At 44.8% G+C, this 13721-nt stretch overlaps 1 protein-coding gene across 1 annotated transcript in view; it reads left to right on the forward strand.

Moving 5' to 3' along the window:
• FRG1 (FSHD region gene 1) overlaps positions 1-11350 on the forward strand; it is a 50323-nt gene extending 38973 nt beyond the window's left edge. The window contains exons 4-10 of the mRNA XM_077279648.1: positions 349-471; positions 2072-2129; positions 2231-2345; positions 4247-4351; positions 5799-5890; positions 8958-9068; positions 11202-11350. Of these exons, the coding sequence (XP_077135763.1) occupies positions 349-471; positions 2072-2129; positions 2231-2345; positions 4247-4351; positions 5799-5890; positions 8958-9068; positions 11202-11238 (641 nt within the window). The 3' untranslated portion in view covers positions 11239-11350. The remainder of the gene's footprint in view (positions 1-348; positions 472-2071; positions 2130-2230; positions 2346-4246; positions 4352-5798; positions 5891-8957; positions 9069-11201) is intronic.
• The last annotated feature ends 2371 nt before the right edge of the window (positions 11351-13721 follow it).

Raw genomic sequence — 13721 nt, forward strand, 5'->3', positions numbered from 1 at the left:
GTTGCCAGGTCATTTTTACCACACAGCAAAGATATAAATGAAAACATAGAAATAAGCATTGGTGGAAGTGTTTTTTTGTCATTTAGTGGCACTTGTAATGCACCCATTGTATAAACCATGTTACGGTAAGGTGAACAGTGTCATTCAAAAAACATCTCATCTAACAAAAAACCTGCCCTCAGTCGGCTCCGGCCGCACAAAAAGATGTACATTGTGACTCTGGAATTGGAAAAAAAGATGCAGGGGCAAGAAGGGGTTTCAAAATAAATGTTATGCTTATTGGTGGTTTGTATTTTGTGCATATTTTATTTTTTGTGATATTTTACATTCTAATTCTGCTTATTTTAGGAAATTGGTGGGCGGTCAAATCTTTGGGTGACATTTCAGGGACTGTAGCTATAGAAATGGACAAAGGCGCCTACATCCATGCTCTGGACACTGGTCTTTTTACCATTGGAGCCCCCCACAAAGGTGAGTGTTCAGAGCACCTTGGTATGGCACCACTTCGCCGCCCTATGTCTCTCACAATGCCTACAGGCAGTATTTACTGGGCTTGTGGGCTCTATCCAAAAAATATTTACTGGTCGTATTGTAACCAAAGTCAAAAGAAATTAGTTCTGTTTTACAGGACAATGCTTTTTTTATAGCCAAGTGGACATCATGCAGTCCTTTCATACAATCCTGTACAAGGGAAGATGGACATGATACAGAGTGTATCGCTGCTGTCCATTTACTAGAGTTGTAAAAGCGATATTTACTACTCTGACAACCCCTTGTCAGTTCCTATGTTTCCCCTCAGTAAAATAATGACACCTAAGTAGTGAAAGATAATTTGAACCACTGCGCTACCCAAGAAAAAAGCAACAAAAACTTACTTACTTGTTAAGAAGTCAGTTTTTGTATATGAGAGCCACTTATTCCTTTAGAATGTGTCACATGTGTCACATAACAGCTTCACACAAAAAGTAAGTGTGTATATACAATATTCACGATTACCCATTTGCACGATCTTGTCAACATCAATTTCACTGACTCTATGATATCCCTTTCAGTAACATACTACAATCAAGTTCAACCTCTCTTCTAAAGGAATAAGTGGCTCTCATATACAAAAACTGACTTCTTAACAAGTAAGTTTTTGTTGCTTTTTTCTTGGGTAGCGCAGTGGTTCAAATTATCTTTCACTACTTGGTTGTTCTTTTTAACAGGGTTGGCACAGAACCTGTTGCAACCACTTGCAGCTCCCGCAGCACTCCACTCTACCCTTTCAGGTGAATAGGCGCCAGTGTACATATTCTGTATTAAATAATGACACCTATTCACCTCTGCTGCCAGCGCCATCCCAGCAGTGTGAACAATGGCTTTCTCGAGGATCGCTTGACATGTCACACAATCCCTGCGGCCAATCAGTGGAGGTGTTTTTATTTTACGGGGCGGAAACATTAGGGATTGAGTAGGGGTTGTTGTAGTATTAGACAACTCCTTTAAACGAATAATGTCTCTTACTCTTGTAAACTCAGCTTGCCTGCTGCCGTCTGTATGGCCATATGCAATTGTAAACCCCTTTAACTCCTTCTCCTATCACATGTCTGGTGGGAGTTCATGGAATGGGTGATCGGAGAGATTTCAGAGCCCGGCAGGTTAGTCCCTTAGATAATGCTGTTCCCGGTGTCTGCTGTTGCTGGCTAGCTTGCTTATCACATAACGGGAAGTCTCCAGTCTGTTCCCATACTCCTGCCAGATTATGGGCTCTCCAGACAGACCTGTACCATTATACTATATTATTATAGCGTAGAATGATACTTTACATGTTCATATATTAGGGAGCTGCATAAACAACCATCTTCTAATATCCTTGTATTCCCAGGATCATTGACATGCAGTGATAAACCAGTACCCTGCATGTAGGCCGCAGCTACATGTCACTGTAATCCAGCCGTTATCTGGCCATGGTCCGTCAGGGACTCCGCCGGGAATTTGATGAACTGCATACATTTCTTTCCTTTTATCACTTCTGCATTATACAGTCATTAGTCTTGAACTTAACAAATGTTAATCTCTTCCCTTCCAGATGACGAAGGTCCGGCTCCCCCGGAGCAGTTCACAGCCATAAAGCTATCAGACTCCAGGTACTAACCATTTATAATGATGGCATCCTATTGCCATGTATACAAACTGTTATTGAGGCGCATTTCATGTATTTACTGATAATATCTCATTTCTGTTGAAGGATTGCGCTGAAGTCTGGATACGGGAAATACTTGGGAATAAACTCGGATGGCCTGGTCATGGGTCGCTCCGATGCGATCGGTGCTAGGGAGCAGTGGGAGCCCGTGTTTCAAGCTGTAACTTCTGATATTTGTTTTATCTCTGCAGTGATTATAATCAGTCATGTTGTTTTTAGGTCCAGAGCTCTGGGCTGATTCATTTCATATGTGTTTTCTGGGATCGGCACTCGTCTTGTGACATCAAATGACTATTGCATATTTTTTTGACGATATGTGTGGTCAAATCTTTTTTGTATAACCACAAAAGACCACTGAAATACATTTTAAAATGTTTCTCTTTATGTAATAATAATTTTTATATGTCGTCCTTTTTTTTTTTTTATTTTTTTTTTTTATATATATTTTTTCATTAATTCCACATACTGTAACTCCCATAAGGTGATAAAGGACCTTTTGGGGGGCATTTCAACATTTTAAATAATTTAAAAATAATAATAACCTTTTTATATAGCGCTAACATATTCCGCAGTGCTTTACAATTTGCACACATTATCATCACTGTCCCTGATGGGGCTCGCAATCTGAATTCCCTATCAGTACGTCTTTGGAATGTGGGAGGAAACCGGAGTACCCGGAGGAAACCCAAGAAAACACAGAGAAAACATACATACTCCTTGCAGATGTCGTACTTGGTGGGATTTGAATCCAGGACTCCAGTGCTGTAAGGCTGCAGCCCTAACCACTGAGCCACCGTGCTGCCCAAAAATCTTTTTTTATGTGCTTCAAATTGTAACTGGGTATTTTGGCCACAGTTACAGGAAAAATTCAATCACCGGGCAGCATTGCAGAGCTGACTGGGTCCCTTAGGATTGCTCGTTTAGTGCCATGTATTCAGTGATCCTCTATGAAGAGTCTGGCTGTGTCTGACAGTCTGCTCTTTCCTGCATGATGTTAGAACATCACTGTGCAGAGTAGAACGTGGACAACCAGGACATTTATTGTTTAAGGGTGGTCTAGAAGTAGTTAAAAAAAAAAAATGAAGTTAATAAAAATTACTTACATTTTTATTACCATTTTAAATATTTTAAAAAGAGGAAAATTCCCAGTAGTTCAAGAAAAAACAAAAATATTTGGTATCGCATCTAAGTCTGAACTACTGAAACATACAAAGACTACATAAATTTAGTATCATCCGGATCTGCAGAATAAATGTAACCGTTTTGTATCATACATCATTTGGTAAATTAAATTATGCTATTAAAAAGTAACACTTCATCATAATAAAAACAAGGCCACATATGCTCAAAGTCTCTTGATAGGTGGGAAGAAGAATGAAAGCACAGAATTTTGAACCTGTTCAGATAAAGAAATGTTATGCATTGGGGATATTACACACTAACCTGTATGTGTAAAAAGTCTGCTTGCTAAATATTTATGCACAGTTTATATTACCGCTATCAAAACAGCATTCAGAGCATTTTTTTTACTTTTTCAGCTTTTCATGCTAGACCTTTCTTAAATCATGTATAATCATGGCTGAAAGTGTTGGAACAATTTTGGTTCTCAAGTCCTCAGACAGTTTTCTTCTCCTCTTTCTGGTCTCCATGCTTAGTGTAGCACACACAGACACACAATGCAAAGATTGAGTCAACTTCTCCCCTTTTTATCTGTTTTTTTGGTGTGATTTTCATATTGCCCACACCTGTTACTTGTCACAGGTGAGTTTGCATCACATGCTTGAAACAAAGTTGTTTAACTACAATTTTGGAAAGATGACCATTTTGAGGGTTTTGTGTGAAATTATGTCCAATTTGCCATTTTCTCTCTGTTTTTTTTGTATTGTTGCATTACACACACGGGAAATAAACGTGTATAACAAAGCGTGTGATTGCAATAATGACAGTAATTGCCATTTTCTGGTATAATTTTTAGAGGGTGCCAACACTTTCGGCCATGACTGTATTATACTGCCAATACAGCTGGATTTAACTTACACAGGGTTATCTGATTACTTTTAGGGAAAAATGGCCTTATTGGCATCGAACAGCTGTTTTGTTGGCTGCAATGAAGAAGGAGACTTGGTAGCACACAGTAAGACGGCAGGTGACGGGGAGATGATAAAGGTACATGGTCTATAAAATACATGTATTTTAGGAATTGAGGTATATAAATGTGCTCATTGGCTAACTATGAAACCTTTCAATTAAATTGTAGACTTTATTCTAGCACGCAACTTTTTTTTTCTGTTTTAGAGAAACTTGTGACATGGTGACTAATGGGGACCTTTCACCAGTTTTAAACTGTTGACATCATGAAATAGTGGCTGCAGGACTGAATAACACATCATTGTGGGTTTTTTTTATTTTTCTTTGTTAGGATATATTCACTATTAAAGTTTATCGTGCCTAACATGCTAATTCCTACTGTAGAGGAGTTTTTTTTCACTGGGGAAATTTACTTTTTTCCCTGCATACTGTTGCCCAATCATAAGCAGGAGGCGTCCTGCAGAAAAAAAATAAGAAAATTACCCTGGAGAATGCCAGGATAAGCTTACTCTGTGTGCTATGGGTCTAAAGGGTAACGTTTCTCATTGTGAAGAGGGACATGGTAAGCCTGGCATGTCAGAGTAAGGAGACTTAGAAGCCTTGCATGCTCTCTGGGAAATTAAATATACAAATTGCCAATTCGGAGATCTCTAGTGCCAAGTATTGGAAGCAGTCGTGTGTGTGCGCTATGGAAAGACTAATGCATCTACCCATTCAGACATTGTGGCCGTTGGACCAAAAATAGCTGTGTGCCCCTGGTCTAAGCTCAGCCTTTATATGTGAGACATAAAACTATGAGGGTATGTGTCCACGATCAGGATGGCCGGCGGTTTCATCGGAGCGGCAAACCCGCTCAGCGCTAAGCTCCGCCCCCTTCTGGGACGCGATGATGCCGGATGTGTTCGTTGCACACATCCGGCATCATATCACCCCACGCATAGGGCCCTGTGTTATTCCTTGCGGCGGCGCAGCGGCGCCGCAAGGAACACAGACATGCTGCGATCTTAAAAGGTGCTCAGCATGTCCGGAGTCGCAGGGCCGACGGATGCGGGTTACCACGCATAGTGGAGACAGGCATAGTGGAGACAGGATTTCATAAAATCCCCTCCACTATGCTGGAACATCTGGACGCTGCGTGTTTGACGCGGCGGCCCCACGCAGCGTCAAACACGCAGCATTTCCTGAACGTGGACACATACCCTAAGCTGCGTTTTTTATGCATGCTGCCCAATGCTGCGTCAAAAACGCAGCGTCCAGATGTTACAGCATAGTGGAGGGGATTTCATGAAATCCTGTCTCCACTATGCAGTAAAAGACGCATGCGGCACACCCGAGAAAACTCACATGCGGCGCGTCTTTTAAGAACGCAGCATGTCCTTACATTGCAGAAAAAACTCAAGGACAGCGCAGGTGACCTGCAGGTAAAATCCTGAAGCAAGCCTGAATGTGGACACATACCCTAAAATGCAGATAGCACAGCTCCTGAGTATGTATTGTACCTCAGCATTTTCTACCTTTATTGCAGATTCGATGTTGTTCAGAAAGAGAATTAAAGCGAGAAGACGACTTAGCAGATGAAGATCGGGGCAATGTTAAACAGTGTGAAGTGAATTACGTGTGAGTAGTCGGAGACCTGTGCTTGTTACACATACGCTCCAGATGCCGGTCCCACTCCAGTTACTGTGAATCAGATTATTACTTTTGGCTTCTGGAGGTCGAAGAGCAGTGTCTGTCTGTCCGTCAGGCCAGAATTGCAGGAGTCCTAAGGAGTCGAGGACCACCTACTGGACCCTTGAGCAGCACATGCTTCTTTATAACTTGTTTGCTGTAAGGGACACGTCCAAAAGTGACATCCTTACCTGTTACCATCCTATATAAAGTGATGGCAGCTGTATATGTGCCGACTAGTTCCCTTTATAACACACAGCACTGTATTCCACCACTAAGGTGGAGCAGAAGAAGGCAGGCACAGGATCTCAGCCCCTGGAATAAGCAGAATGTTTTCAGCCATTCACAACAAATTGTTGGAAGTTCGAAATAGTGAGGATCTGAAGCACAGTGTATAAGAAAAAGTTACAGAACTTTTCTTTTATGAATGTTATAATGATTGATCCAGACATTGTTGGCAATTATCGATCACCTAGCGATGCCTTGCAGGTGTCGTGAGCCAAAAACAAGTGCTGTTTATGGCGGTCTGTGATCAGTCCATGGACTGTCCTGCAAGGCTGTTGCATTGAGTTGCTGAGCATCTCTATTCATGTAGCTGATGCAAGGTTATCAGATCGCTGCTGAAAATGGGTTTCATTCTGATAATTGCTACCTTGAGAAAAGTTCTATATATGTAAAAAGATGTTACCTAGCAGCCGTGCTGCTCTTGTTAGTTGGACTAGGCATCTGTTATACGTACTGCGGTTTCTGTCTTTGAAGAAACACTTGAACCCAGTGCAGTAAAAGCCCCTTCAGACGCCTTAAACAAATGGCAGCTTGTGCTACGAGAGAACCTCCAGAGTACATTACCTTGTCAGTAACGTCACACTGAGTGTGCTGCCTATTTATGATCATTATCTGGAGGATTATAGCTGAATGTATCCTCTGGGAAGCCGTAATATAAAGATTATGCTTCCACATCATTTCCTTGCATATTTGATGGCGTATATCTGTGTTATTATGCTGTAGATAAGATATAAATCAGATTTGTGAGTGCCAGGCGACTGTTATAGGCACAAATGCTTAGTCTTATAGTAAAGACGTTTTAGTCGCAACTCCAAATAATCTTCAATTTTTATGTAATTTAAAGTCTGTAATCTTAAAGTGGTGACGGCTCTCCACAGTGTCACCCCCTCTCCTCGGGGGTCGGCCTCAGTGATACCCTCCCTCCTCGGAGGTCAGCCACAGTGATACCCTCCCTCTCCTCGGGGGTCGGCCACAGTGATACCCTCTCCTCGGGGGGTCGATGACAGTGATCCCGCTCCCTCCCCTTGGGGGTCGGACATAGTGATACCCTTCCTCCTCGGAGGTCGGCCACAGTGATACCCTCCCTCTCCTCGGGCGTCGGCCACAGTGATACCCTCCCCCCTCTCCTCGGGGGTCGACCACAGTGATACCCTCTCCTCGGGGGGGGGGGGGGTCAACCACAGTGATACCCTCCCCCCTCTCCTCGGGGCTCGACCACAGTGATACCCTCCCTCAGAGGTCGGCCACAGTGATACCCTCTCCTCGGAGGGTCAACCACTGTGATACCCTCCCCCTCTTCTCTGGGGTCGACCACAGTGATCCCGCCCCCTCCCCTCGGGGGTCGGCCTCAGTGATCCCGCCCCTCCTCGGGGGTTGGCCAGTGATACTCTCCCCCCTTTCCTCGGGGGTCGGCCACAGTGATCCCTTCCCCCTAGCGTCTTGGTTGCCCCACAATGCACCCTCTCCCCTAGGGTGTCTGCCATTTGGGGACCCCTCCCTCACTATATAGCAAAAAAAAAATAGCGGTAGATGCCATCCCAGTGGCTGAGAGTAAGAGACGGCCTCCATTCCCCAGTACTGGAGTGTTTTGTATTCAGGTACTTTTTTTTTTCATGACTTGAGAGAGGCCCTAAAAAGGACAGAGAGGTGACAATGGCTCAATTTATAAAGGTGTTTTCTGATATAACACACCTTCTAATGTTACAAAAAATTTTGCTCTACTTACAGTTACATCAACATGAATTTTTGGCATTTTTACACCAATCCCAGACATCCCTTCACCAACCTGGCAAAGCTGGGACGTGGCGAAGCCGGCCCATCTAATACATTAAGATTTACGTCATTTTAATGTCACTGTCTCCGGCTGGAGTAATATTTGTTGCGCACGCCCAGTGGTAAGATGCATCAAATTTATTAAGTGACGTACACCACTTAATGAATTGGGCGCACCTTTCTCCAGCTGTGCTGTCCACTGAGACTGAATACAAAATGCCAGTCTTAAAGGGAACCTGTCACCCACAAAATCGAAGGTGAACTAAGCCCACCGGCATCATCAGGGGCTTATCTATAGCATTCTGTAATACTGTAGATAAGCCCCCGATGTATCCTGAAAGATGAGAAAAAGAGGTTAGATTATACTCACCCAGGGGCGGTCCCGTTCCGGTTCTGGTCCGATGGGCGTCCGGTCTGGGGCCTCCCATCTTCTTACGATGACGTCCTCTTCTTCTCTTCACGGAGAGGCTTCGGTGCAGGCGTACTGATTTGCCCTGTTGAGGGCAGAGCAAAGTACTGCAGTGCGCAGGCATCGGGAAAGGTCAGAGAGGCCCAGCACCTGCGCACTGCAGTACTTTGCTCTGCCCTCAAGGGCAGACTTAGTACGCCTGTGCCGGAGCCGCAGCGTGAAAACAAGAAGAGGACGTCATCTTAAGATGGGAGGCCCCGGACCACGACGCCCATCGGACCAGAACTGGACCTGGACCGCCCCTGGGTGAGTATAATCTAACCTCTTTTTCTCATCTTTCAGGTTACATCGGGGGGCTTATCTACAGCATTACAGAATGCTGTAGATAAGCCCCTGATGCCGGTGGGCTTAGCTCACCTTCGACTTTGGGGGTGACAGGTTCCCTTTAATGAATCTGGCTCATCTCCATAACCAGTTACTGTGGATTAGAATGGTATTTATTTGTAAATTATGCAGATTAAATTTATGTCCTATTATATTATTTTGCAGCAAAAAATTTCAAAGTTTTCAGGACCATAAAATTAAAATCAGCAAGGAAGACCACAAAGATCTGAAAAAGGCCAGAAAAGACGGGTCTTTCCATGAGGCACTGCTGGACAGGTAAATGATGTCTAGTGCTACTGTGAAAATTGAAAGTATATATCTATATATATATATAATTGCAAATGCATTCAGTCTGATTATTCTATTTTTAAATGGATTATCAAGGACCTAACAATTGATGACCTATCGTTAGGAATGTTCATTAGCATGAGATCGGTGTGGCTCCTACACCGAACAGCTGAAAAGCCTGCGGCCACTAAACACTGTAGAGGGCATGTTCCACCCTGCACATCTCCTATCTGGCCCTTGCAGTTTTCAGCTAATCGGTGCGGGTGTCAGACCCCACCAAACTTGTATTGGTGACCTGTCCTACAGATTACATTGATGATGGGCTCACACTCCATAGCTAATCTATTATATGTCTGTCTGATTTTTAGTCCCACTGATTTAGGTTATTCCCGTTCCAAAGAATTGGAGATAATTTACTGATAGCTGGGGGTCTTATGATGCTCACAGGGCTCCATAATCACGAGAATGGAGCGGAGGGACTCATGCTTGAAGTCAGCTCCATTCCTTGTCTGTGGGAGGAAGAGGACTATGACGCTCGCTATTACCAGCATAGACAATTCATGCAGCTTGGGTGAAGCATGTATTCGTCACTCCATAGCACCACTCGTGATCGGACCCCAGCAACCAGACAGATAAGGGATGACTTTACAACTCTGTGAATGACCCTTTAACGTTAAATTACCATTTCCCTGTAAAATTGCCTTACTGACTGGTGTAATGCTTCTAGGATGGTAAAGCATTTTTTAGAATCATTTAAGCAGTAACCTAATTAATGGGCTGCCTAGGATATAAAAGTTTCAAAATGTAGGCTCACCATAGAAAAATGGCAAACTGCAGTATTACAGGAATATTCATCATGTGTTTGATATTTAGGACAATTCACATTGCGTTTTGTCCCTTTGGGTGTTTGGTGAATCCAATTTATTGGGAACCTGTCCAACAGAGTAACCAAGAGAAGAGGCAAAATGTAATGTGAATGGTACCTTACATGAGTAATGCCTAGCTTATATCTTTGCATGTAGAAAAGCCGCGGAGACACCATCACGTGTTTCTCAACGCAAGCAATGAATAGCCAGGTCTTTCACCGGGAAGGAACAACCACGGGAAGGGCAGCATCCAATAAAGGAAAACCACCTATGCCAAAACATGGTATCCATCCACAGACAGCTGTTTCAGGGTATTTGCGCCTCATCAGTGTGGAGTAGGAAATTGGCTATTAGGAGCAGTGCCTAGTGAAAAGGCTATAAACATAAGGATGAATGACCTCGGGGAGATCAAAACATCCAACACCGCGGAGACACCATCACGTGTTTCTCAACGCAGTGATCCAGAACACTGCCCCATCCCAGACAGCTGTTTTGGGGTATTTCCCCGAGGTCATTCATCCTTATGTTTATAGCCTTTTCACTAGGCACTGCTCCTAATCGCCAGTTTCCTACTCCACAATGATGAGGCACAAATACCCCGAAACAGCTGTCTGTGGATGGATACCTTGTTTTGGCATTAGTGGATTTCCTTTATTGGACGCTGCCCTTCCCGTGGTTGTTCCTTCCCGGTGAAAGACCTGGCTATTTATTGCTTGCGTTGAGAAACATGTGATGGTGTCTCCGCGGCTTTTCTACATGCATTTGCATATTTCCCATAAGGGATGGGGGCAGTGTTCTGTGGATCACTGCGTTGAGAAACACGTGATGGTGTCTCCGCGGTGTTGGATATTTTGATCTCCCCGAGGTCATTCATCCTTATATTTATAGCTTATATCTTTGGCCTATGCAACTGGATGCAATAGGCTGCCATATTAAATAGACATACAGCACAGTATATTTCTATTTGTTGGATTCTTCAATATAGTAAAACAAACTACACTTGTACAGAGTAGTAAAAAAGTTTATGTCAGCCCATCAGATGCCAAAAGGAGACACTTTTGGCATGAGCTAAATGGGGCCTAAGTGATCCATTCTGGAGTACCTTCCCAATTCTGTTGTCGATGTTGTGTCCATAGTCACGGCTACAAATAATGCATTCGTACTGCCAAGTCTAAATCTTTGAATTCCATGCTACTTGTGTTTTTTAGGCTACTTGTGTTTTTTAAGCCTCTTATGCATTTTTTTGTTCTTACAGGAGATCAAAATTAAAAGCAGATCGATACTGCAAGTAATGACAAGTCTTTATCCTGTTATGCCGAGGATTGCGAAAATCTGTTTTTTCTTTTTGTTTTTGAATGTGACTGTATAGTACATTAAAGGTTTTATTTAAAAAACAACAAATAATGTTTGTGGTAAGTCGTGGGACAGGACAGACACCTCACCACTGGATGTATAGTCACTGGTAAGCGGACTGACCGGCTGATCTCAGCCAGCACTGGTTCATGAGGAGCAGCCGATCCTTCCTCTTCCACCTTCCGGTATAAAAGCAGCAGAGACAACAGGACTATGAAAAGCTGGCCGCCATTAATGCTGTGTCTCCTTTGCATATGTGTACATGCAGGTGAAAAAGTAGCAAGGAGTTAAAAGGAAAGCGTTGAATTCTTCATCTTGAATTGCAGTTACAAATGAAAAGCATCTCTTAAAAAGGTTTTCCAACCTTTGACTTACCATTCATGCTGGAAAGTCCCATGATTACTAGAACATTCCCCTTCTCACTGTACAACCACAATGAGGAGGAGTTGGGATAGAGCGCTGGTGGCGCACGCATACGGCCAAGTGTCGTGCCTTGTTTCTGGTACGTACTAACCATGTATGGGTAAAGGTATTGTCCGAGCAGGATGTGATATAAATGACGGATGAGAGATGGCTTTGCACACATGGCTCTCTCTAATCCTTTGGAGGAGACCTGGCTAAAGTGCGGCCCACTGGCCACATGCGCACTGTGACAGTCGAAGGGCTGTAAACACTGGCTAATGGACCATGCAACTGCCCTCATCCCGATTTTCCCTTCCCCCATGACCACACCTGAGAGAGGGATCCGCCCCGCCAGGACAGGAAACATACTGAAAATAAAAGGGCGGTACCTCTCCCTCGCTTCAGTTGGGTTTCCTGTCCTGATTGGAACCCTAGTGCTGAAATCACTGCGTTTTGTTTTTTTTTTTAAGACGGATGATCCTCTCGCCCACTCCTGTCCGGGCACTGGAAGCAGCGCAGGCAGAGTGCCTGTATGCCGGCCTTCAGGCTGTGGAAACGCCGTTCGCAGGTCCTGTGGGGCTTAGCGCACGTGCGAGCATTGGTTCAGCGCAGTCCGGGGTCCCGGGGCTCTTCTGCGGCTGCTCTCCCTCTTCTGCTGGCCGCCTTCGGCTCCATGGGGCTGACTTCCGGGTGCATGGCTGGCGTCGCGCACAAGGCACGCAGGGAATGGGTGTGACGTCAGTTCTGTGTGTCGGATCCAAGATGGCGGCGCCCATAACAGAAAAGCCGGCCGGGATGCAGGGCCTTTTGGCGGGTCCCGGCCGGGTGTGTGGGGGGGGGGGGGGGAGGAGCATACAGTGGGCACCAGAAGAGAGGTGAGGGCAGTGGATCCCTCCTTAAATGGAGGGATAACCACAGACGAAACGCTCGTGTCCAAATGGCTCCCCATTATGGAGGATCGTATGGAGCAGAAGCAGCCTTTACAGCAGCAGGAGCCTTTACCAGGTGCTATGCCTGGTCACCAACACGCAAAGAGGAGTAGCCGCTCAAGTGGAAGGAGTGTCAGTCGCCCTGACCGGAGGTCGCAGGACTCCTCAGCATCTAGGAGAGACGTTGTCCATACTCCTTATCAGCCTCAAAATCCGGTACCATTGATTGTCGGCGGGTGGTGAGTGATTTTCGTGAATGTCACCTTGGTGGTAATGGGCTACATTTTCTGTTTACTTGCCAGGCGCCGAGGAAGGCTAGTACCAAGTTAAAGAACAAGGAGTGTGCCCTCTGAAAAATCCCGCTAGCAGTCCAGTGGCAGAAAAATCTCTGCGTGGACTGTATTCAAAAGACTATTCAGGAAGAAACCCCTGACATTGCCTCTAGCCTTAGGGCCATGATTAGGGCAGAAGTTAAAGGTTCTTTAAAATCAGTCTTTAAAAAGGGGAGCAAGAAAAGCCTTGAGCCTGTTACAGATTCTGATGCCTCTCAATCCGGCGAGGAATATCATGAGGAACCTCTGTCTCCCTCCCCCTCCTCTTCCATGTCCTCTGGCTCCTCTTGAGGTAGCGATGTTGTGGGCCGACCATGCTTTCTAACTGAAAACAAGGATAGACTGGTAAAAGCAGTCAGGTCTACAATGGGCCTAAAGGACGACAAAGCGACTAGGTCCTTGGAGGACGTTATGTTTGGGGGTTTGGAGGAAAAAAGGAAGCGTACATTCCCAGTCAACTCTAGGGTGAAGGCCCTTATAGAGAAGGAGTGGAAGAAGCCTGGGAAATCTGGTAGCCTCCCCTCATCTTCTAAAAGAGGTATCCCTTCGAGGAAAAAGACTCAGAAGGGTGGGATAAAGTCCCTAAAATTGATGGTGCAGTAGCCAGGTCATCTAAAAAGTCGTCCCTACCCTTAGAGGACTCGGGCATGTTAAGAGACCCATTGGACAAAAAGGCAGATGGGTTCTTAAGACACACCTGGGAGGCGGCCGCGGTGATCTGAAACCTGCAATAGCCGTGACAATGTATTGCCCGCTCCC

The sequence above is a fragment of the Ranitomeya variabilis genome, chromosome 1 (genome assembly GCF_051348905.1).
Source record: "Ranitomeya variabilis isolate aRanVar5 chromosome 1, aRanVar5.hap1, whole genome shotgun sequence".
NCBI lineage: Eukaryota > Metazoa > Chordata > Amphibia > Anura > Dendrobatidae > Ranitomeya > Ranitomeya variabilis.